We start from the raw sequence: 25364 nt of genomic DNA, 5'->3' as shown, positions 1-25364 counted from the left end.
TTGCATTTTGTTCGCGTAATTCTTCCTTGAAACAAGCTTCTAGCACTATTTTTAAAAATAGGAAAGAGAAATGCAGCCTTCTGGTAAACAGAAGATGAAGTCCTCTTCTTTATAATTTTGGGCTCTGAGTGTGGATTGTTTGTGTGTGGGAAAGGAGAAGAGAAAGTATCCTTCCACTACCTAAGTATTGACGGGTTTTCACCAAACCATCAGAAATAGCTACTGCATGATTCAACAGCATGAATAGCAAATATCTGTAACATGCCTTGCTGCTCCCCACCCACACCCGCCCTGTGCTTATAACAAATAGATCATTCTGCTGGTTTCTGCTGAGTCCAGGTGAACTCTTCTCGTGTTCCTCCAGCAGCCACAAATGCCCTGGAACATGAAATCAACTTACTATTGTACTTTCCATCTTGGATGCTGAAGTTCTAGGATAGGATTGTCAGTAAAATGCAGGACACCCCGTTAAATTTAAATTTCAAATAAACAAGAAATAATTTTTAGCATAGGTTTTAATATATTCCAAATATTGCATGAGACATATTTTTGCCAAAAAGTTATTTGTTGTTTATCTGAAATGTAAACTTAACTGAGTGTAATGTATGTTTATTTGTTACATCTGGCAACGTTATTATGGAGTTCTAGACCTGGTGTGGGGAGCATGGGGATAAACCTCAGAAGCCTCCAGAGAGAGATCAGTGGACTCTAGGAGTGTCGATCTCAGACTGACCATCACTGGGGCCACATTCAAGCAGCAGCCGTTTGTCCCGAGCCATTTCCTCCACTGGCCTTAGTTCCTGTAGTGCCCAGATGGTGATGAAGTCAGGTAAGTACTAGTCCTAATAACGACTTTGTTGATGAACAGAAAGGAAAAGCCCTGGTTCTTCTGGACCTCAGGTGTTCTGGTGCCTCACAGAGCCTAATGCAAATGGATACAGATGCCACATGAGCTCTGACACGTGCCTCAGTTTCCCCATTTTAAAAAAGCCATTGGGGCCAGGCGTGGTGGCTCATGCCTGTAATCCCAGCACTTTGGGATGCAAGGCAGGCAGATCATGAGGTCAGGAGATCAAGATCATCCTGGCCAACATGGTGAAACCCCATCTCTACTAAAAATACAAAAATTAGCCGGGCGTGGCGGCGCACACCTGTAATCCCAGCTACTTGGGAGGCTGAGGCAGGAGAATTGCTTGAACCAGGGAGATGGAGGTTGTAGTAAGTCGAGATTGTGCCACTGCACTCCAGCCTGGGTGACAGAGCAAGACTCCATCTCAAAAAATCATCATAATAAATAACAAATAAAAAGCAGTTATTCTTTCTGAGCGAGATGAACACCTGTCACACTTTCTTCAGTTCACATTTTATTTCTTTCCTCTCTCCCTCCTGCCACCCTAAAATAAGCATTTTAAACCCTTGCCAGATAAAACTAAGGCTATGTATATATGATATTCTATCTTCAAACTTACGTGCAATTTCTAGCTACTAGTGGAAATTAGCATTGTAAAAACAAGACCCATATTGCTAAAAATATTGATTGAAATGGATATGCTCCTTGGAAAATAAATAATCTGTTATTTCTCATGCTAAGCTTGCTATAGATGTGATCCTTTCATTTTGCACCATAGTTATAAGATAGGCATGAAATTTCTTGCACATATATTTTGATTTTAAATGACTATTGTCCTTTCTTGAAATTTATATATTGTAGATCGGGCATGGTGGCTCATGCCTGTAATCCCAGCACTTTGGGAGGCTGAGGTGGGCGGATCACCTGAAGTCAGGAGGTCGAAACCAGCCTGGCCAACACGGTTAAACCTCGTCTCTACTAAAAACACAAAGATTAGCTGGGCCTAGGGGCAGGCGCCTGTAATCCCAGCTACTCGGGAGGCTGAGGCAGGAGAATCGCTTGAGCCTGGGAGGCGGAGGTTGCAGTGAGTTGAGATCGTGCCACTGCACTCCAGCCTGGGTGACAAGAGCAATACTCCATCTCAAAAAAAAAAAAAAAAAAAAAAAAAGAAACGAAATTTATATATTGTTATTATTCTTGCCATTCTGGTTTAGACTTTACTTTCTGAAGATGAAACCTATATCAGGGTTTCTGAACCCCAACACAAGTAACATATTGGGCCAGATAATTTTTTGTTGTTGGGGCTACCCTATGCCTTGTAAGTTGTTCAACACCATCCCTGGCCCCTACCTGCTATATGCCAGTAGCACTGCCCAATTGCAACACCCCAAAATATCTCCCAACAGACATGCCTATTGTTGCCTGGTGGACAAAACTGTCCTTGTTTAGGGAACTCTGCACTGTGTGGCTTTATCTGAGTGTCAGGAGGAAGACGCCCTATAGGTGTTTCATAAGTTGAAAGAGAAATGATTTGTGCTTGCTCATTATCCATTTAATGTTTTATTTTTATTTTTAATTTTAATTTTTTTAGAGACAGAGTCTTGCTCAGTCACCCAGGCTGGAGTGCAGTGGCACAATCACTGATAGTTCACTGAAGCCTCAAACACCTGGCTTCAGTCATCCTCCTGCCTCAGCCTCCTGAGTAGCTGGGACAACAGATGCGTGCCACCATGCCCAGCTAATTTGTTTTGTAGAGATGGGTTCTCGCCATATTGTCCAGGCTGGTCTTGAGCTCCCGAGTTCAAGCAATCCGCCTGCCTTGGCCTCCCAAAGTGCTGGGATTACAGGCACGGGCCACTGTGCTCAGTCTATTTTGTTTCTAATATTAATCAAGATAATACACCAGAACTTTCCTTTATATTTTAAAAAGTTTAAATTATTAACAAAGTAATTCAACCAATATTCAAGTGATTCTTGGCATCGAAGACAATGAAAATACACATTCCCTGCCCTCTGGGTTCTTACTGCACAGCTTCAGTCAAATGCAGGCTTTGCGATTTTACTTAGGCATAGTCCTTCTGTACAATTGTAATAGGCGTATAGAATGTCTGTCTGTAATTTCTCTTGTTTTCTTTCTCTTTTTTACTAAGTTAAAAAGTAAAATTATTGCTAAGTACTAAATTAAAATCCTATTACTGATGTTGTTTTAACTACATAAGAAATGAGGAAATTAAATGCAAAAAATATTTCTCCCAGGCCATTTCCTAATTTAGTCATGAAGTGTCCTTACTTATTAATGAGCTTATCTTTATTTATTAATGAATACAATGTCAGGTAATATTACAGGATTTAGACTCTGCAAGGATGAGTGAGCTAGAGTGGCAGTTTGATTCACAGCTTTGAATTTGATGATTTATTCCATGTGAACACTTATATTTCAGTCGTTTTCTATATTAATATCCAAATCAGTGAGCAAGGAAATAGGCTTAGTCTCCACGTAAAAAATTGAAATTCCTCATAATTTTTCTTTTCTGAAAAGGAAATGTAATAGGTTTTTTGGGTCAATTTTCTCCTATTCATTTTTTCTAGGATGACCTCTCGGGTTTGAAAGTTTATTACAAGAGATGATACAAATGCCAAAGTATAGCAAGTAAGGCTTGAATTGAATATGGTCTCTGGAAAAACAATCTCTTGTTTATTGGGGGTGACTGCTTTGGTAGGAGGATGAGTAGGTACAGGGAGTTCCCTGAGACCAGGATGAACAACACTGGCTCATGGAGAAAATATCGGTAAGTCTGGAAGAGTGATGCTTCCCCAATGTACTGCCGTGGGACTGCAGCACCATACATCACTTCCTGTATTAGTCTAGAATGCTGCCCAGTCCCTTCAAGTATAGAACATGGCGCTGGAAATGAAACATGAATGGCCTTGGTATGTGTTGGTAAATTGAAGGGGCAAAGGAAAAACGACTCAGAAAATACTAAAAAGAGCAAGGATGGATAGGTGAGAATCGCATGGAAATGTGAGAGTGGGGGCCAGATTTGGAGAGAAAATATTATTTTTGACACCTAACTTATGGTATTGAAATTCTTAATAGCCAGTGCAATACAAGTTGCAAGAAAATTGATACACTGATACTTGCTTTGTGAGTTTCTACTGCTCTTTTGGGAAGCAATATGGCCATAAAGTTTAAAAACCAGAAAGCACTCATCTTGTTTAATTTGGTAATCCTATTTCTGGAAATTTTTCTTAAAATCATAAAAAAGAAGGAGAAAAAACACAGCTGATACGTGATGATGTTCATTGCAGAAATATTTGGTAAAGCAAAATAGTGAGAGGAATTTAAATATCTTCAAATTATTGAATCAGTAGATACAGCCACTTAACGGAATATGATACAACCTTTACAAAAAATATTTATGAAGACTCTATATTATATGGAAAAATGCCTGTCATGTACAAAACCAGACATCAACTTATATGTACCTTATGACTGTAATTATAATTAAAAGCATCTCTGCATATACAGCAGAATAGGAAAAGAATACACATAAAACAAAGTTTGTATTTTACATGAGGGATTAGAGGTATTTTTATTTTGTGTATTCACCACTATATATATTCATAATGTAGTTTGTATGTCTAAAAAATAATCTAAAAATATTGTTGGCAGAGTTAAGTAATCAGCCAGTCACTTAGAGATTCAGAATTTTTCTGGATCTATTGCATAATAATTCAGCATAACAGGATGCATCAGGTAGAAGGACAGAAAGATTACAGGACTAGATTCAGAGTGAAAAACAAAGAAAACAAGTCACTCACTGAAGTGTACTCCATCTACAGGGATGAAGAGTCTGTGGGCCTGAAGCTTATTCAGTTTTGGAGGCCCTCTTAAAAAAAAAATTAAAGCGAATTAGGCCCCGGGCCTCAAAGGGGTCCATGTAAGTGAGATGTCCTGAGGTTTAAGCTTCCTTAGCTGCAATGGTAAATCTACTGTTGGGGGCAGTTCAACCTACTGTCTGGAGGAATTTTTTGCTATATGGAGTCTTAAGTTTCATTCTCCTGTCACTGTTTCTTCAAAAGAAATAACTGAAAGAACTTGTATTTTGCCCCAAACTACTTTTTATTTGCAACTACATGATTTCATGCAATTCTTCTAAACAACAAGGACACAAAATAGACTTCTTTGTGTATAAATAACTTACATATGCCCCATATAGTACATGTTGAAAGTTGCTAGAACAGCTCTTCCACTCCTATAATGTTCTGGTATCCAAGAGTGTTGATGCGCAATATATAAATGCCAAGTCCAAGATTAAAAACTCAGGCAACTGACTAACTTTTAAAAAGTTCCCCAAACTATGTCAATATATCTAAAATGTATATATATACATTTTAAGAAAGATTATTCTCAATAAGTTCTATTAAAAATAAGTTCAATTGTTTGGTCCATCTAACTTCACTACTATTAGTATGAGCTTTCAGTCTACAGTAAGATTTGTTTTACCTTTTTCTCAACGTGACACCAACACAATCAAAAGGAGCTAGTGAGGTGCTAACATGTGAGAATCAGCCCAGTGATTCTGGTCACAATACATTTCAGGGAGAGGAACCCATGTCGCTGGGATTGGGTGATATGGTTTATTTTCCTTCCCTGATTTGGATAACCAAATGGAACAGATAGAGATTCTGATGGGAATTCCTTCAAAAGAATTTCTGTAGAAGCAGAAATAAAGGAGAAGGTTACTGCCGAGCTTTATTAGAGAGGATGCCACATCTGAACTGTGGGTCTCATAGTCTGCAGGGTTAGCACACAGACCTCAGATGTTGGTCTTTACAATTCATTCTCAGATTGGCAGGTGTTTGTTTTTCCTTGAAACTAGAGGCACTGGGCTCACTAAGTCCTCCCCTTTTCTCCAACCAGCCAGTTTTAGAGTTACTAGTGAGGAGACAGTCCACTTTGAGGATTCTCTGATGGTTGAGAGTAGCTTCCTTTGCTCCTAGGGGCCCCAATTTATTGAGAAGGCGGCTGCCTAGGAGCACTTAGAACAGGGTACAAAACAATTCACATGAAATGCTTTGCTATTGTAGGCAAGAGGGAGAAGAATGAGGATCAAAGATAATAAATACAGAAATGGACCAGACTAGAATGTGCCATGAACTGAAGGATGGCATGACTCAACCCCCTGCTGTCTTCCCTTTGTAGCTCTCAAAAATCCTAGGTAGGAGAACTGAGTGAAAGTTTGAAAATACGTTATCTATCTATCTGTCTATATTTATTTATGTATGTATTTATATTTAGAGACAGGGTCTTTCTGTCACCCAGGCTGGAGTGCAATGGCACAATCATAGCTCATTGCAACCTCAAACTCCTGAGTTCAAGCAATCTTCCTGCCACAGCCTCCTGAGAAGCTAGGACTACAGGTGCTCATCACCATGCCCAGCGAATTTAAAAAACTGTAGAGATGGGGGCTCACTATGTTATCGAGGTTGGTCTTGAACTCCTGGCCTGGGGCAATCCTCCCACCTTGGCCTCCCAAAGTGTTGGATTACAGGTGTGAGCCACTGCACCTGGCCTGTTTATCTTTATATTGAGTATATTTCTATTTTATTACAAAACTAAAAAGAACTTTAAAATATCTACAATTTTCAATCACATATACTTCAGTCTCCTAGCCCCAAAATTACACACATATTGGAGGTGGTGGTGGACACTCCAATTCTAGCCTCTTTCTTCCTCTTGCTGTTATTTCTCAACTTTTCTTTCCTTTTTTTTTTCCTTAAGAAATTCTTCTTTTATGAATTCTAGCTCAGGCTTGTTCAAAGGTACCAGCCATGGTCTTTATTTAATGAGGTGCCTGAAAAACTAAGTCTCCTTTTCTCAGCTCTAACTGGAGCCTGAATCTTTCTGAGAAAAGAAGCTAATCAAAGATCTTACCAATTCAGCATACTTCTTGAATAAAAAATCGAACTTTTCTTCAGGTGTTGGCAACTTGTTCAGATTTTGCATTAGCAGGTTGGCTTCTTTGCCTTAAAAAAAAAAAAAAAGACATGAAAAAAATAAGTGTTGAATTTACAGTCAGGTGATAAGGGCTGGAGTCTCAGATTGACCACTTGCTAATTATTCCCCACTTTGGCCAAGCCATTCATCTTATCAGATGTAATTTTCTTTCCTATAGAAAGGATGACACCTACTTACAGAGTGAATGTTAGTTGGGAAGTTTGTGAATGTGTGGCACAGTGTGAGGTTCATGGCAGACTCTCAATAAATGTTTGCTATAACAGAATCCCCCAGTTTTCATCACAAGAATCCATTCTTATTACTCCTCCCTGTATTCTTCAGAATCAAAAGATTTTATGCATCAAAAATACTGACTTTCTGAAAGACTACATCACCCATTTTCCCATTTGAATTAACAAAAAGGAAGCAAAACAGCCAATCAAAATTTCTGACTAGTATGAAACAGCAACACGGAGTTGCTAGGATTCCAGCCAAAAGCAGAGAAGCTTGATGAAGTAGCCTGCCCATTTTTCCCCTGTGTTTTTCGTTCTTTTGGTAACTCTTTTCCCTCTTTTAGAGGGAACCAAGTTTCTCTTTTTTGTACATAAACCCATTCCTTGGGATTGGAGTGGGAATACCTCTGATCCTGTTTCCTACCAAACAGAATAAAATCATTATAGAAGGAAAACCAAGTGAAGACATGGAGGGCCTTTTCACAAGCCTTTTTGTGTCTCTGTGATAATGGACGCAGCCTTCTCTGGCCTTCCTTTCCTTCACCTAGGCCTTAATATCCGTTGGCAGTTTCATTTTGTTTCCAGTTGGAGCTTATGCTATATTAAAAAAAATTAACCCTGTTAAATAACAATGAACAGGTGGGGCATTTTTCCCATCCCTACCTATCTATGAAAACCACTCTGTTTAATCAGAGTAGAGTGGTCAAGCCACACAACAAAGCCCACACTTCCTGATATAAATCTGCTTAAGAAAATTAACAACTTGGTTGGGCGAGGTGGCTAACACCTGTAATCCCAGCACTTTGGGAGGCCGAGGCAGGCGTATCACGAGGTCAGGAGTTCGAGATCAGACTGACCAACATGATGAAACTCCGTCTCTACTAAAAATACAAAACTTAGTCGGGCGTGGTGACGTGCACCTGTAATCCCAGCTACTCAGGAGGCTGAGGCAGGAGAATCATTTGAACCAGGGAGGCGGAAGTTGCAGTGAGCTGAGATCGTGCCACTGCACTCCAGCCTGGGTGACAGAGTGAGACTCCGTCTCAAAAAAAAAAAAAAAAAAAAAAAAAGAAACGAAAATTAACAACTTTGACCTTTCCCCCAAGAACAGACATTTCCCCTTGGCTAGAGTACTTGCTTTCATCTTGGAGAGACATATATGTCATGAAATTAGGGTTGCCAGATGAAATATAGGACATGGGGCACACTTGTACTAAAAAATGAGTGGTGTTTACCTGAAATTCTAATTTTTCTGGACATCCTGTATTTTCCTTTGCTAAATCTGGCAACCTTACATGGAATCAAGGAATTTGATGTCTAGAAGGAATTTCAAAGAGCATCCAGACTAATGGGTTAATTTCATGGATTTTAGTATTTAAGGCCCAGAAAAGTCCAAAGTTACATGATTAGTGCTGGCAGAGCGAAGGCTTGAATCCAAGGCTTGTCTCCTTGTTCTAAGTCACTCCACTCTCATGTGGAATTCTGATGCTAGAGAAACCTAGAGAAATAGGAAACTTTTTTTTTTTTTTTTTTGAAAAAATGACCTCATTTCCAACAGTTAGTTTGGTCTATCTTTGCCTAGTGAGTCAGTTCAGATTAGCCTAAGACAGGGGAAGGTGGGTGTGAGTAGGGTCCCTCCCAGCTCTCCAATTATGGCCTGTGGCATCTGCAGCTGATAATCACTGCTGCCTCGCCCCTGCCAGGCATGTGCTTTGGTTATCCCTCTACTGACAGGGATAGATTTGTATTGGTCAGGCCATTCCTTCACCCTTGTCTTCAGTCCAGGGAAGGTGCCCACATAAAGACTACAATCCCAAGTTAGAGTGTCATCTATTAAAGTCAAGAGACTGTACCCTTGATCATTCTTGGCCCAGGATGCAACGTAGCATTTGGCCCATGGCAAGTGCTCAGTAAATGATGATAATAATAGAATAAAACAAAGCTGTCCAGGCGCGGTGGCTCATGCCTGTAATCCCAGCACTTTGGGAGGCTGACGTGGGCAGATCATGAGGTCAGGAGATCGAGACCATCCTGGCCAACATGGTGAAACCCCATCTCTACTAAAATACAAAAAATTAGCTAGGCCCAGTGGTGGTGTGCGCCTGTAGTCCCAGCTACTAGGGAGGCTGAGGCAGGGGAATCACTTGAACCCAGGAAGCAGAAATTGCAGTGAGCCGAGATTGCACTGCACTCCATTGCAAACAGACAAATGAAACAAAACAAAAACAAAGCCAACTAGCTCAAACTCATATCATGGGAGTCAAATAAACAACGTCATGAAAACAACTTTTTGTGACCAACTAGAGGAAAAACAGGTCTTACTCTCACCTGTGATGTTTTACGTTTCCTGGGATACGGCTCAGTGTGTGTACTGAGATATAAAACCATTACATGTCTTGTTTGGGAGAGATAGAAATGAGTGAGTCCAAAGGTTCTCGCTTTCTTCCCACATTAAGTATCTTCTCCCCTTTAGTTTTATTTTCTGTAACTGTGAGAAGAGGTTTCTTTTGTTTGTTTTGTTTTTTAACCTTCACACACTCACTGAGGTCTCTTTCTGCTCTAGTCTTTTTGCTAGAAGGTTAACATCCAGGTACATCAATATGCCTTCAAAAATTATTCCTCCCGCCAACAAAAAATCCAGGAAACAGAATTTCTGTTTGTAAGTCTCACAGGAAAAGCACTAAAACTGGAAATTAAAAAAAAAAAAAAATCCGGCCGGGCGCGGTGGCTCAAGCCTGTAATCCCAGGACTTTGGGAGGCCAAGACGGGCGGATCGCGAGGTCAGGAGATCGAGACCATCCTGGCTAACACGGTGAAACCCTGTCTCTACTAAAAAATACAAAAAAAATACTAGCCGGGCGCGGTGGCGGGCGCCTGTAGTCCCAGCTACTCGGGAGGCTGAGGCAGGAGAATGGCGTAAACCCGGGAGGCGGAGCTTGTAGTGAACGGAGATCGCGTCACTGCGCTCCAGCCTGGGCGACAGAGCCAGACTCCGTCTCAAAAAAAATATATATATATATATATGGGCATGTGCAGAATTCATAAGTTTATGACATTACTGACCTCAGTTTTTAAACTTCCATTGGTGTTGTTGGACTAGGGTGCTATGTGGAGTAATCATGAAGGAGGGGAGTAGACAGAGACTTGCTCATCATCTACAAAAGGCTATCATTACATCTCCATGGAAATAGGGTCATTTGGTGACAGTGTCAAACACAAGAGGAAAAACTGACTTTATTCAGGGACGCTTTATCAGGAAGGAATCACCTGCCTTCTCCCTAATGTGTCCTTCCAAAGCAAGCTGCATTTCTTCCTCATGAAAGCTAGGAAGGCATGTGGGCATGTAGCCACCGCGCTGCGAAATTCTCAGCGTGGTAGGAAGTCTACATGAAAGTGGAACCACCTGTGCAGTAGACACAGCGCTGTCGCATATGGCTGTGGTCACTGGCACAATTTTATTGGAAGATGGAGAAATTATTTTTAATCAAAGAAACAAAAAACTGGCTGGGCGCGGTGGCTCATGCCTGTAATCCCAGCACTTTGGGAGGCTGAGGCGGGCAGATAACGAGTTAGGAGATCGAGACCATCCTCGCCAACATGGTGAAACCCCGTCTCTACTAAAAATACAAAAATTAGCTGGGTGTGGTGGCGCGTGCCTATAATCCCAGCTACTCTGGAGGCTGAGGCAGGAAAATCGCTTGAATCAGGGAGGCAGAGGTTGCAGTGAGCCGAGATTGTGCCACAGCAGACCAGCCTGGCAACAGAGCGAGACTCTGTCTCAAAAAAAGAAAGAAAGAAAGAAAAGAAAGAAAAGAAAGGAAGAAAGGAAGAAAAAGAAAGAAGGAAGGAAGGAAAGAAAGAAAGAGAGAGAAAGAGAGAGAAAGAAAGAAAGAAAGAAAGAAAGAAAGAAAGAAAGAAAGAAAGAAAGAAAGAAAGAAAGAGAGAAAAGAGTGAAAGAAAGACAGACAAACCTGAAATTAAAGGCAACTAAGCCAGCTGAAGAAATGTGGACCAGGATTTTTCTGAAACTTTTAGCATAGTAATGATTGTTTATACTAAGTTTGGTGACAACTTATGCAGATTTAATGTGTTCAAAACTATGCCTTTTCTGGCCGGGCACAGTGGCTCACACCTGTAATGCCAGCACTTTGGGAGGTCAAGGCAGGCAGATCACCAGAGATCAGGAGAACCAGCCTGGCCAATATATAGTGAAACCCTGTCTCTACTAAAAAATACAAAAATTAGCTGGACCTGGTGGTGCACGCCTGTAGTCCCAGCTACTTGGGAAACTGAGGCAGGAGACTTGCTTGAACCCGAGAGGCAGAGGTTGCAGTGAGCTGAGATCGGCCACTCTACTTCAGGCTGGGGGACAGAGCGAGACTCTGTCTCTCAAAAACAAAAGTATGCCTTTTCTCTTCCAAAATTTTTTTTTAAGAACTTTGGGGTTAAATTTGATTATGAATAGGTACTTGTGTACCTCTCTAACCACCTTCCTGATTTCCATGTATTGTGGCAGAAACTTAAAGCCAAAAAAGACTGTGAATGTCCCTCTTTCAAATGTTAGACCTAGATTCATATTTCACTGTTAGTTTTGTTATTCTTCTAATATGATATGATTTCTAAAAATAAGCATGAGATAAATAATTCCTGAGCATCTATAGATATCTTTTAAGGGAAGTAAAATTCATGTATGCAGAGGATAGGAAGGAAAGTATTATTAAATTCATACTGGACTAAGGATGGAAGATCTGGTTCCAGAACCAACTCTGCCATCAACTAGTTGAGTGATTTTTTTTTTTTTTTTGTAGACTCTCAAACTCTCTGGCTTTAATTTCCCTGTCTATAAAATTAGTGGGTTGACTAAATGGATTCTGAGTTCAACCTTTAAGATTTGGTCATTTCACAACTAAAATAGCTTTCACCATTTTTAGCTTGATTTAGATAACAACAAAAGTAAAAGCAACATTGTTTGGATGGCATATTTGTTATCTTAGACTATTATGATCCACTTTTTAAATTTACAAAGGTTCTCTTACTCCTCACTGTCACCATTCATTGTCAGGGTTTTCGTTCGCTTGTTTCATTTGGTTTTAAGGCTTCTAGCAGTTTCGAAAATACCACCTAGCCTATGTTTTCTTATCAGATTTTGTTCCATTTGGCTGACATTTTCTATCTCTTCTCTTTCAGTGGCCTTGTCAAATTTGTAGGGGAACTTTGGCCTCTCACTCAGTAGGAGAGTGGATCTGATCTGAAGTTCTTAATAGGTCAACTGATGATGTGCATACGCTATTACCAATAACAAAAATAAAAATATTAGAAAAAAACAGTAAAATATTCATCCATCCAATACCTACCTTGATCAGAAGAGAATACTAATAATTTTTCTCAAGACTTTTCTCTCCCCTTCCATCTGCTTCTGTAAACTCTCCTCCCTGTCAAGGTCTGGTCTAGGTTCTAGCTTCTCTATGAATCTACTTGTCAAGTTTTGTCTCTGCTTATTCCTCTTTCCCTTGAATTTCTCTGGTCTTCTTACCATCTCCTTGAGAAAATACCATCTCCTTCAGAAAATATCAAAGCAGCAGGTTATTACTCTCTCAGAGAAACTAGAAATCAAGCTAAAACAGATGAAATAGACTGTCTGGGAGAGTGACCAGATCGTTCAAAGGAAGACTAGGGGCCAGGCACAGTGGCTCACGTCTGTAATCCCAGCACTTTGGGAGGGTGAGGTGGGCAGACCACTTGAGGTCAGGAGTTTGAGACCAGTCTGGCTAACATAGTGAAACCCCGTCTCTACTAAAAATATAAAAATTAGCCATGCATGGTGGCACGTGGCTGTAATCCCAGCTACATGGGAGACTGAGGCAGGAGAATCGCTTGAACCTGGGAGGTGGAGGTTGCAGTGAGCTGAGATAGCACCACTGTACTCTAGCCTGGGCAACAGAGTGAGACTTTATCTCAAAAAATAAAGGAAGACTATGTAAATGGATGTCTGAAGACATTTCAGAATACTGATGTCCTAGTCAGGAGCCTCTCAGAAGGTACCACTGAAGCTCACTTGTAACTAGAAAGACAAAATTCATTAACTGAGCTGTAATACATGCTCCTTAGCCAATATGATGCTTGCTTCTGTACCACTTTGGTCCTACGATGACACAAGGTCCATCCCTTGCTTTATGACTAATCTCACAATCACATCAACTAGATAAGTAACATTTTTTGGCGGACTCTGAAACTCCCTAGGCTTCAATTTCCCTGTCTATAAAATTAGTAGGTTGACTAGATGGATTCTGAACTCAGAATAGCCCTATGAATGAACTTTGTTTTTCTCCTAGCCCACATAATGTTGTCAAAGAAGTGATAAATGAGAGATACCTCTGAGCCTGGAGGACACGAGTAGGAGAACGAAGCAGATACTTTAGATGTGAACACGGCATGGTGCTGCATAATGGGAAATCTGTTTTCATTTCTTTCATTTCACATGCCAAGGGGAAAGTGACTCTACCCCCAGAGAGATTTTTAAATATTCCCCAACTGCTCTGGTAAGTACTGCGTTTATTGTACAATATGCAGCCTGAAAAGGAAAAATAAGTCCTGGGTGCTTGGGTTGTAGAGACATTTCCCAAATATTCAAGGTGTTCTGGAAAAAAAAAAAAAAAGTTCTTGGCCAAGCGCAGTGGTTCATGCCTGTAATCACAGCACTTTGGGAGGCTGAGGCAGGCGAATCACCTGAGGTCGGGAGTTTGAGACCAGCCTGACCAACATGGAGAAATCCCATCTCTACTAAAAACACAAAACTAGCTGGGCGTGGTGGCACATGCCTGTAATCCCAGCTACTTGGGAGGCTGAGGCAGGAGAATCGCTTGAACCCGGAGGGCGGAGGCTGCGGTGAGCCGAGATCACACCATTACACTCCAGCCTGGGCAACAAGAGTGAAACTCCATCTCAAAAAAAAAAAAAAAAAAAAAATGTCTCTCACTGATCCAATAAGTCAGTAAGTTTTGGAAATGATGGAAACTATACCCATCACTAGTTTAGATTTTCATTGTGTATACAGTAAAGGTCAGAGAATTCTGGCAGTAAAGAAACTGTTTAACTTTGTGAAATCTCAAGCATCTCAAAGTAGACACACTTTGGAAAATGTTATAGTAGAGAGTCAAAACATTTTAGCATCTCAAATGTGCCAATAAAGCAAATAGCATCTGATAAAGACGTCTTTGATCAAGTACATAAGCAAAAACTAAGAATATGTCTTCAGATATGGGTTGAATGACTTATTATCTAAGAGGTCCAAATAGGTTATAAAAGGAGACCGCAGCCAGACGTTTATATTTGCTCCAAAAGAGTGAAGAAAACACTTTCTGAAGAATCAGAACCATTGCTTCCACAATCTGTTTGTGTCAGAATTACCCAGGGTGAACATTTCCCATGCTCTCCTAAAAATTTTCCTGTTCCTGGTCTTGCATTTATACTATATGACAATTAGCTTATGTGTCTTCTTTTTCCTCTCTACCTAGTGATCCTTGACTAAAGGCCATGACTTATTTATTTTTGTGCACCTAGCACAGTGCCTCATAAACACCAGGCATTAATAAATACTCATTGTAGGCCGGGCACGGTGGCTCACGCCTGTGATCCCAGCACTTTGGGAGGTTGAGGTGGGTGGATCACGAGGTCAGGAGATCGAGACCATCCTGGCCAACATGGTGAAACCCTGTCTCTATTAAAAATACAAAAATTAGCTGGGCTTGGTGGCGCATGCCCGTAATCCCAGCTACTTGAGAGGCTGAGGCAGGAGAATCGCTTGAACTAGGGAGTCGGAGGTTGCAGTGAGCCGAAATCGCACCACTGCACTCCAGCCTGGCAACGGAGTCAGACTCTGCCTCAAAGAAAAATAAATAAATAAATAAAAATAAAGAAATAAGTACTCATTGGGGATTTGAGGATAGGTAGAAATTCCTAGGTAAAGAAACTAGAATGTGCACAGTCCTTGTGGGAGATGGAGTATAGCATGTTCAAAGAACTGAGAGACAAGATCAGGCTTCACTCCAGGCCTACAAACTCCAAATATCTGTGTGTGGGGGCTCAGGAGCAGCATTTTTCACAAATTTTGCAATTGATTCTAATAAAGTTGGAAAACCATTAGTCTAGACAATAGCACTGTACCATTTAGCTGGAAAGTAGCTAAGAAGGCTGCCAAAGCTACTTGCAAACAACTGAAAGTTTAAAATGGTGGTTGTTGAGGTTAGCCTAAAAATGTTGTTTTCATGCATGATGTAGCTGTTAAATAGTACAGTGTTTACAATAATATGCTAATGATGATGAGTGGGAAGGCACAAAAAGGTCATGAGCCCACACACACTCAATTAGAGTGGATACACCTAGATACTCTAATCCACAAGCATTGATTTTGGTCAAACACAGTCAGTTTGAATTTGGTAATTTGTAAATAGCGGCAGAATTAGAGAGTTGGAATTTTTAAAAACATCATCCTGATTATTTGGTAATTGTAAGATTAATGCAGATTATGAAATAACTCATGGAAGAGAGTAGAAATCCAAATTGGTTATTTTAACTTTATGCCTATTTTCTTCATATCTTTCCCCTCAACAACACACACGCGCACACACACACACACACCAATTCCTATGTAAAAGTTTTAGGGTGATTGAAAAATAACTTTTCTGGTTAGGAACACTTGAAGTTGCTTACCTCTGGGATAAGGTTTTGTATATTGTCTTATGGAAACTTGAATAATGACTAGCTTTGTAAAGGGACGCATTTGAGATGTTTGGTCAGAGAAGAAAAAATTGCTCTGTAACACAGAGCAATTTTATTATGTTTTTCCATGTTCCAAAACACTAGAGTGATTCCAACCCTGCACTTTGGAACTTGAAGATACTTTAAAGTTATTATCTGGGTTCTTTTAATTTTATACTAGTTGGGTCAAGTATGCTATCTCAATGTGTCATTCAGCCCTTCTTGAAAGCATTGTAGCAATGGGTTTTAGCATCATAGCGGTATCTGTAGGAAAACAGCCCATTGCATGGCAAGAGTGATGCCATCTTAAAGCAAACCTGCCATGATGACCAATGTTTGACTCCTCCATACCAAGGTGTTCTGCAGCAGGGATCTCCAACCCTGTCTACCAGTCCATGGCCTGTTAGGAACTGGACTGCACAGCAGGAGATGAGTGGCAGGCAACAGCAAAGCTTCATCTGTATTTACAGCTGCTCCCCATCACTCACATTAGCACCTGAGCTCCACCTCCTGTCAGATCAGTGGTGGCATTAGATTCTCATAGGAGCATGAACCCTATTGTGAACTGCGCATGCGAGGGATGTAGGTTGCACACTCCCTGTGAGAATCTAATGCCTGATGATCTGTCACTGTCTCCCATCACCCCCAGATGGGACCATCTAGTTGCAGGAAAACAAGCTCAGGGCTCCTACTGATTCTACATTATGGTGAGTTGTATAATGATTTCATTATATATTACAATGTAATAATAATAGAAATAAAGTGCACAATAAATGTAATGCGCTTGAATCATCCTGAAACTGTCCCTCCCCAGTCCATGGAAAAATTGTCTTCCCTGGTGCCATAAAGGTTGACCGCTGTTCTGCAGCAAGGTCTTTAAACAATGCCTGTAACGTAGATAATCCCTCAGAAAGATGCTTATCTAATGTTCCCAGTGGTCATGACTTTTGGCAAGGAAGTCTGAGATGTGACCAGCTGCACATGACTTTACCTAAAAGCTTGCTATGTAAAGGACACTTTCTGGAGAGTGGGTGCAGGGATCCACTGTCTCACTGCTGCCCAAGACAGCACTACTGTTTGTAAGCCCCTATTAAATATTTCTTTCTGAGAAAGTGGATTTGTCACCTTCTGCTTTTGGCCTTCAGCTCCCTTGGTCTTTGTGAGTAGGTTTGTATATACCTGCTCACTGCAGAAAAATATTCTACTCCAGTTTGGGATATTTTTGGGTTTACAGATAATCTGGTTACTGGAGGTTGAACCCAGTTCTGACACCAACGCTTATGATCTTTCACTCTACCACACAGTCTTCCGGAAACAAATAAGATGTGGTCTCTGCCCTTGATAGATTCTCCAACTAGCATGGGAGATGGGTTATAAACAAATGACTTGCTGCAGAAAATTTAATGGAAAACTAAGGAAGGTGATGCTGCCTCTACCTGGGCGTATCAGGGAAAGTATCACACAGGAGTGGGTATTTGTAGTGAGTGTTTCCACCAGGAAAGATAAGCAGAGGGACTTTCCTATGTACAGTAACATGCTTTCACTCATAGTTTAAAAAATTAACATTCTTACCCTTTTTTCACAGCCATCGTTGGTGTTACCAATCTCCCATGCTCTCCTAAAAAATTTTCCTGTTCCTGTTTTTGCACTTCTCCTATAGAATTAATTTACGTGTCTTCTGTTTTCTCTATACTTAGAGCTCCTTGACCAAAGGGCCATGACTTATTTACCTTTGTGCAGCTAGCACAGTGCCTTACAAAGACTAGGTGTTAATATACAGTCATTGGGCACTTGAGGATGGGTAAAGATTTCTAGGTAAAGAAACTAGGATGGGCACAGGCCTTGTGGGAGATGGAGCATAGCATGTTCAAAGGCCTGAAAGACAAGATCAGAATGACTAGCTATTAGGCAGTAGTGGTGGTGGTAGTAATAGAGGCAGAGTGTTCAGGAAGGTGATGTTGTAGGGTAGAGTAATCTGAGATAAAACTGGGACTGGTTGGAGTTAGATCATTAGGATCTTAGAGAACATGTTAAAGATTTTGGTCTTCATCCTAAGAGCAGTAGGAAGCCATGCAACAGAGGGTCAATGGGTAACAGACTGAAAAGTTCACCTGAGCTGTATTGAGGGGAAAGGGCTGGGGACAAATACAGCAAGGGAAAATGTAGAAGGCTATCACAGTAATTCAAATATTAGATGTGGCTTTTAGTGAAGGTTGGAGGAAGTGCCCCTTTTTCAGGAATACTATACAGAAAAGTCATATATTTGAGCATAACTACTTGCCTAATCCTTTTAGGATTTTCTTTTCCAATTTTTGCTCTTTATTGCTGACAGGCTCTTTGACAGTGGGTGGCTCTCCAGAAGCAACAGGTTCTCTTCCAGCCTCTTCAGTTGTTTCCTCACAGTCCCCATCCTCGTTGTCAGGTGATTCCGCATTCTCAGGCTGCTCACTAGCCCTGGCAGTGAGACCCATAAGTTTCCCTGCTGTGCTGGCAGCAGACCCATAAGTGTTAATGATGTCTTCCAGCTGTCGATTCAGCTCTTCAGAGATATCAGGGTGCACATCTGCCTCTTTCTCCGGTGGCTGGACTGGGGTTGAAGAATCCTGACCATCTTCCTTCTCCAGGCCATTGTGACGGGGTAATGATGAACTGTCCCCTGGAGGTGTTGACTGTTGTTCCGCTGAGAGCTGTTCAGCGTGATTAGCCTCCATCTTGGGACTGGTATCTAGTGGTAAGCACATTAGGCTTTACATAGCTAACCTAGATGCTACATATCAATGCTTCATTTCAATGGTAAGGATATCCCCCAAGTGAATGCCAACTAATTATGGTCTCTCACATAGAGTGAATGTCCTTTCACAAACCATTGATGTTACAATTATTAAAGTAGGAACGCTGAAAAGTTGTTTTTCCAAATCAAGTCACACTACTGGCATATTTTTGGTTTTGCTCTTCACTTTCAACAGTATTCCTTATTATTCACATTAAGAAAGTAATTCATGCTATTGTTTCTTTGTGGCCTTATTTGTCATTTTGCTTACACTAGTCAGTTTGTGTTGTCATTTTCCTATAGAGTTCTATATAGATTAACAATCACTGGAGGTACATGACTGTGTGTATTTAAAATGTTTAAATCTAAAATGGCATTAGTTTTCTTTCAAAGTTAAAATATTTAATAGAAGAGCCATCGAATTTATTTAAATGACTCATAACAATAACATCTCTAAGCTCTATTTGATCCATAAATCAGTATTTTGCTTAGTATGAATATTTTGATGTAAATGCATTATTACCTCGATACAGGAGACATTTCTCACTTTTCTGGCATTTTCTTTTTCAGATAAGCAACACGAATGCTTTTTCTGAGGCTCAAACTGGCATCATTTTTCAATTAAGACAGGGAATGAGGAAAGGTATAAATAAATAAACCAAGTAGTATAGAAACACAGGCCGGGTGCGGTGGCTCATATCTGTTATCCCAGCACTTTAGGAGGCCGAGGCGGGTGAATCACTTGAGGCCAAGAGACCAGCCTGGCCAACATGGTGAAACCCCGTCTCTACTAAAAATACAAAAATTAGCCGGATATGGTGGCCGGCACCCGTAGTCCCAGCTACTTGGGAGGCTGAGGTATCAGAATTGCTTGAACCGGGAGGCGGAGGTTGTAGTGAGCCAAGATTGCGCCACTAAACTCCAGCCTGAGCAACAGAGCAAGACTTTGTCTCAAAAACAAAACAAAAACATGATGCTGCTTATAACAACAATTCCTTAAGTTTCTATAATACTCTTTTATTCCAATATATAAACCAACATTTTAAAAGAGAAAAACAGATTACAACTTTCTCTTCTAAGTCAGGAAGCTCTAGAAAAACAATAATTTTTAAGAAGTAGCAATGTTTCATAAACGAGGAGGAGACCAACTCGAGAAATAATTCAGCAATAATAAGGGCCCTTGGGAAAGGGTGAGAGATGGAACTGAGTCAGAGATTCCAGTGTTTCTGACTATTACCACTTCTAGGGTTGCAATAGATTTGGTTTAGGCCTTTAAGTTATGGTGCATTTTATTTTTAAATGATATTTAACAGTGATGCTGCTAAACAGCAGCATAAAAATAAGGCAAGATCCTCATAATTCGCAGGTTTTGCTGTTGTGGTAGCATGAAAGTGAAAACAAAAGCATACTGTTCTACAACTGCATAGCTTCCTTTTCCTGTTCTTAGGGCAGCAGGTGTCAATCAAATGCTCGGACACCAACAAGAACAGAAAATTCAACACACAGACATTGCCACTGATGTGATGCTCACTAAACACTCATAACTTAGAGGAAGTACTTTTTTTCTTTCGCTGTATTGAATTCACCAACTTAATTATCAAATAATGTAGCAAACAATTTCATTATCTTCATCACTGGGATTTCTTTATCCTGACCTCTACTTGTTGATTGCACTCATCTATATATAACTTAGGCCTCCCCTAAACATGGAGAAAGACACACGGCACCTGCTGTCCAGCCAAAAGTTATTTTAAGCTATTCTAAAATGAGTCATGCCATTTAGCACTTCATCCTTAAAAATCAAGAAAATCATTTTTCAATCAAATTGAAAACAGTAAACATTTGCTGGCTTAAATCCATACGTAGGTTTTAAAGTTGGGGAGACTATCTTAGGATGAAATAAAATCTCAAGTAAAATGAATTTCAAAATAATTAATTTAAAATAAGCTGTCCATAGGAGTTTTACTTTGGTTAGTCTAAATGCAAGTGGCTGGCTGTATTCAATTTGTTCTTTATCAGATGCCACAATCATTGATTTTTTAAATTATTAATTCCATGGCTATTCTTTAAACTCCTGTTCCACATTTACTTTAAAACAGAACAGTCATTATAAAGCCTAGGACAACTCAATTCCTAAAAGTAGTCTCAAGACAAGTTAACAAGAGGGAAAAAAACAAAGTCAAAGAACTTCGTTACTTTTCAATCATCCATTGTATATTATGTGGCAAAGAAATTATTTCAAACTTTTATCTTATATAAACTTTCTTGCCTTATTTTCCCCTCCCCAGGGAGAGAACTTTTCACTTGTGTTGGCTATTCCAGATGACTATCACAGACACATCCCTCCCTAAGCAACATATTTATTTATAAATACAACAATGAAAAGTTCTCCAACAGTTCACTGGCAATCTCAAAGTTGCAAGTTTCAAACACCACAAACCGCACCCTACATCTTCTCACAGGGCTTGGGGGAGGGTTTATCATACTTACCAGAAGGCAAGAAGCTAAGCAAGAAGAGAGAGGAGAGGAAAGAGGCAGGAAAAAGCAAGTCAGAGCTGCAGCAACAGCAGGGGAGGGCGGGCTGGCTGTGTTCTTACAAGGGAGAGAGAAACCCAACACACACACACACACACACACACATACACGCGCGCGCGCGCGCACACACACACACACACACACGCCACAGGCACTGCTGGAGGCAGCAGTCTGGGGGAGGTGGGGGTAGGGAAAGGAACATCGTATGACACAGTGAGGGGAAAATACATCCAAGCTTCCCTAGCTGTTGCCACGGGAAATATCTTAGCAGAGAGAAGCAGCTGGAAGATCTCATCGGACTCTCCATGTTTTGTTTGTCCTTTCGGAAATTTAAACTCTGACTATATCATCCCCTTTGCAAATGCAGTCTTTCACCATTGTTATCCTTTTGGGTAGAGATCAGTTTTTCTTACTTCTTGGTTTATCTCCAGTGTGGTGGATGATTCATCTTCTTTTTCTTCTTCTTCTTCTGCTAGCTTAATTGGTGTCAGGTTTGTTATAGGAGTCACGGAAAAAGAAAAACAATGGCATAAGAACAGGGAGGTGGTGGAACTATTTTAATTCTGATGTCATTGGTTTGTTTGCAGAGTTTGAAATAAACATGTAGATGGTGATTTTGGAGCTGAACTGAGTATAATCTTCATGCACATGGTAATTGGTGTGACCTTGGAGCACAGTCTTTCCCAGGTAACTGTTCCCACCTCAGACAAACCCTCAGGGAAGCAGTCTGCTTTTTCTTCCTTAGTTGGTGGCTTTCCCACACTTTGTAAATCCTCAACATGCTCCTGGATCCTCCTCAGAAAAATAAACTCCTTCTGATTCACCATCAAATGCCTCTCTATTAATTTATGTCCATTCCCTTTTTATTTTTCTTTCTGGAGCTTGTGTTCCTATACTTTCAAAGCAGATTCCTCCATCAGTCTCTGCTCTGGGGACAGGCTGGGCATAGTGGCATCCCTTGTGGTAGGCAGAATGATGCCACCCAAAACATCTCCACGTCCTACTCCTTGGAACCTGTGAATATGTTACTTTACATGACAAGAGACTTTGCAGATGTGATTAAGAATCCTGAGGTAGGGAGATTATCTTGAACTATCTGGGTGGGCTAAACGTGATCATAAGGGTATTTATTTATTTATTTTTTGAGATGGAGTCTCGCTCTGCCACTCAGGCTGGAGTGCAGTGGTGCAATCTCAGCTCACTGCAACCTCCACCTCCTGGGTTCAAGTGATTCTCCTGCCTCAGCCTCCTGAGTAGCTGGGATTACAGGTGCCCGCCACCACACCCAGCTAATTTTTTGTATTTTTAGTAGAGATGGGGGTTTCGCTGTGTTTGGCTAGGCTGGTCTCAAACTCCTGACCTCATCTCCCAAAGTGCTGGGATTACGAGCGTGAGCCATTGCGCTCAGTCTCATAAGGGTCTTTATAAATGAGGGAGGAAGGCAGTAGGATTGGAGGCAGAAAAGGAGATTTGATGACCTCAGCATAGGTCAGGAAGCTTCTAGAAGCTGGGAAAGGCAAGGAAGCAGATTCTACTCTAGAGCCTCCAGAGGGATGCAATCCTGTGACATTGATTTTAGCCCAAAGAAATTCATTTTGGATTTCTGACCTCCAGAAATATAAAATAGCAAACTTATGTTGTTTTTAAGCTGCTAAATTTGTGATAAGATGTTATGGCAACAAAAGGAAATGAAAACATCCCAACCCCAATTTTGTCCTACTTATTCTCTGAGTTTAGGGGAGGCCTAAGTTATATATAGATGAGTGCACCCAACAAGTAGAAGTCAGGATAAAGAAATTCCAGTGTTGAAGACAATTAAGCTGTTCACTATATTATTTGATAATTAAGTTGGTGAATTAAAATTGATGAACGAGTAAAGTACTTTCTTCTAAATTAATGAATACTTGGTGAGTGTCACAAATTGGGTGGCACTCCATCCTGGATTGCAGCAAACTGACCTGATCAGATCTCTTAGTAAATATAAACAAGTCAGTGTTTTTCAAATTTAAATAATGTATAGATTCACTTAACAGAATAACTTAAATAATGTGGAAATTATTTGAAGGATTATATTATTTGAACCTACATGTACTAAAATGAAAATGGGATAAACTCCTTATGCTTACAGTAGTTACATGAATTTTAAAATGTATATCTTTTCAAGCCTACAAAATCAATAAATGTGACTCAAATTAATAACACTACTTTTATGTGACAGATATTGTTTTGCTGAACTTAAATTGCTACTTGCAACATGAGTATTATATTGACTGCTGGGTTTTTTGAGTTTCTGGTACTCTTCTACCATGTGGTTTGGGAATTTCCTCAACACTTGATTCATTCAAATTATTACATAGTTTTTATTCATATGGCCTGCTATGATCTCATGGGGCTCATTTGATACGGCTGCATCATTTATTGCTTGCTATGGTCTGAATGTTTGTGTCCCTCCAAAAATTCACGTGTTGAAATCATAAACCCCAAGTGATGGTATGAGGAGGTAGGGCCTTTGGGAAGTGATTAGATTATGAGGGTAGAGCTTTTATGAATGTGATTAGTGTTCTTATAAAAGAGGTCTGAGAAACCCCTTACCCCTCTGCCATGTGAGGCTTCAGTGAGAAGATGGCCTTGTACGAGGAAGTCACCAGACACAGAATTCGCCTGCACCTTGATCTTAGACTTTCCAGCCTACAGAACTATGAGAAATAAATTTCCATTGTTGGCCTGGCAGGGTGGCTCACGGCTGTAATCCCAGCAGGTTGGGAGGCCAAGGCAGGTGGATCACTTGAGGTCAGGAGTTCAAGACCAGCCTGGCCATCATGGTGAAACCCCGTCTCTACTAAAAACACAAAAATTAGCTGGGTGTGGTGGCGCATGCTTGTAATCCCAGCTACTCAGGAGGCCGGGGCAGGAGAATCATTTGAACCCAGGAGACAGAGGTTGCAATGAGCCGAGATTGTGCCACTACACTCCAGCCTGGGCTTTTGAGACAAGTCAAGAGCAAGACTTGTCTCAAAAAACAAACAAACAAACAAAAAAATCCATTGTTTATTAGTCACTCAGTTTACGGTATTTTGTTTTAGCAGCCTGAATGGATGAAAGCCCTATTCTTTCTCATTCTCCTGCAATTATTAAAGTAGTGCTAATTGGCCTTAACTTGAATACACACACACATGATAGTGGAGGTGTCAAAATGACACTTACACAGTAGTTACCCAGATCCAAAACAGGCATATGCATTTTCAATTATAATTGAAATGAATACAAGCACGCAAAACTGTGACACCCAAGAATTTATCTGTGGCCTGATAGGGGCCCAAAAAACTGGGATAGGTTAATAAAGACAACAAATTAATAGAGCTCAATGTTTTATTGTAAAATCAACTTTAAGAGAACACAAAGTACACATCTAAGGCTTTGAATTTTTGTAAAGAATACATTTATTTTTTGAAAATGCATTTAAATGTTCATGCAAATATCACAGGAAAATAATTTGAAAATTCAAATGATGCTAAAAAGCTCATCCTAAGAAACAAAAACTCCTTGTTCCTCCACCTTCCTCCAACCTTGTGATGCTTTCTAGAGGTAATAACATAAAAATGTTGTAAATTTTTTTTTCAGGATTTACTTTATCATTTGTAAATAAAATGCCTTGATTGCTATCTGTCAACTCACCAATTTTTGACATTATTTTTGTCTTCTCATAATGGTAGATGAAGATTTTCATTATTTACACTCCCTTTTTTCTCCTCTCTTCATTTTCCCCATAAAATTACATCTCAATGTTTAATTCATATCCTATATTGTCTTTATTGAAATAATGTTTACTGTTAAACCAGGTAAAGCATTGTGATTATAGTTCTATTCATATGCAACTTTCTGTTTTTCCTGGAGTTGATAATTTCCTTTTCTTTTCATTTGCCTAGAATTGAGAATACTCTGTCTTCCCAAACAACATAAGAGACCTATAAATCTCTCTACACAATATTCCCAAAGGTCAAATGTGTCAAATAATTTATGTATTCTAGTATTTTTTGGAGATATTATCCCCACATACAAACACCCTTAGAACCTTGACCCCCCTCCTCCAGCCTGGGCTGGTAGTTTCTAGGCCTGCTACACAGCTGTGGTCCTGGCACTTCCCCTGCTGTCATTCTGGGAATTCCCTTTACCTCTCTCCTGTTTCCTGGCTCCCATTCTTCCTCTTTCTTAGTTTAA

At 40.3% G+C, this 25364-nt stretch overlaps 1 protein-coding gene across 1 annotated transcript in view; it reads right to left on the bottom strand.

The window, feature by feature from the left end:
• TXLNB (taxilin beta) overlaps nt 1-21270 on the bottom strand; it is a 52372-nt gene extending 31102 nt beyond the window's left edge. Inside the window, exons 1-3 of the mRNA XM_050787363.1 lie at nt 21102-21270; nt 18123-18566; nt 6789-6880 (exon numbers count right to left, since the gene is read on the bottom strand). Coding sequence (XP_050643320.1) covers nt 6789-6880; nt 18123-18552 — 522 coding nt within the window. The 5' untranslated portion in view covers nt 18553-18566; nt 21102-21270. The remainder of the gene's footprint in view (nt 1-6788; nt 6881-18122; nt 18567-21101) is intronic.
• Between the last annotated feature and the right edge of the window lie 4094 nt (nt 21271-25364).

This window comes from Macaca thibetana, chromosome 4 (genome assembly GCF_024542745.1).
Source record: "Macaca thibetana thibetana isolate TM-01 chromosome 4, ASM2454274v1, whole genome shotgun sequence".
In the NCBI taxonomy this organism is placed as follows: Eukaryota; Metazoa; Chordata; class Mammalia; order Primates; family Cercopithecidae; genus Macaca; species Macaca thibetana.
Note: the sequence above shows the minus strand (reverse complement) of the source record. Positions and strands in the feature narration are given on the sequence as shown.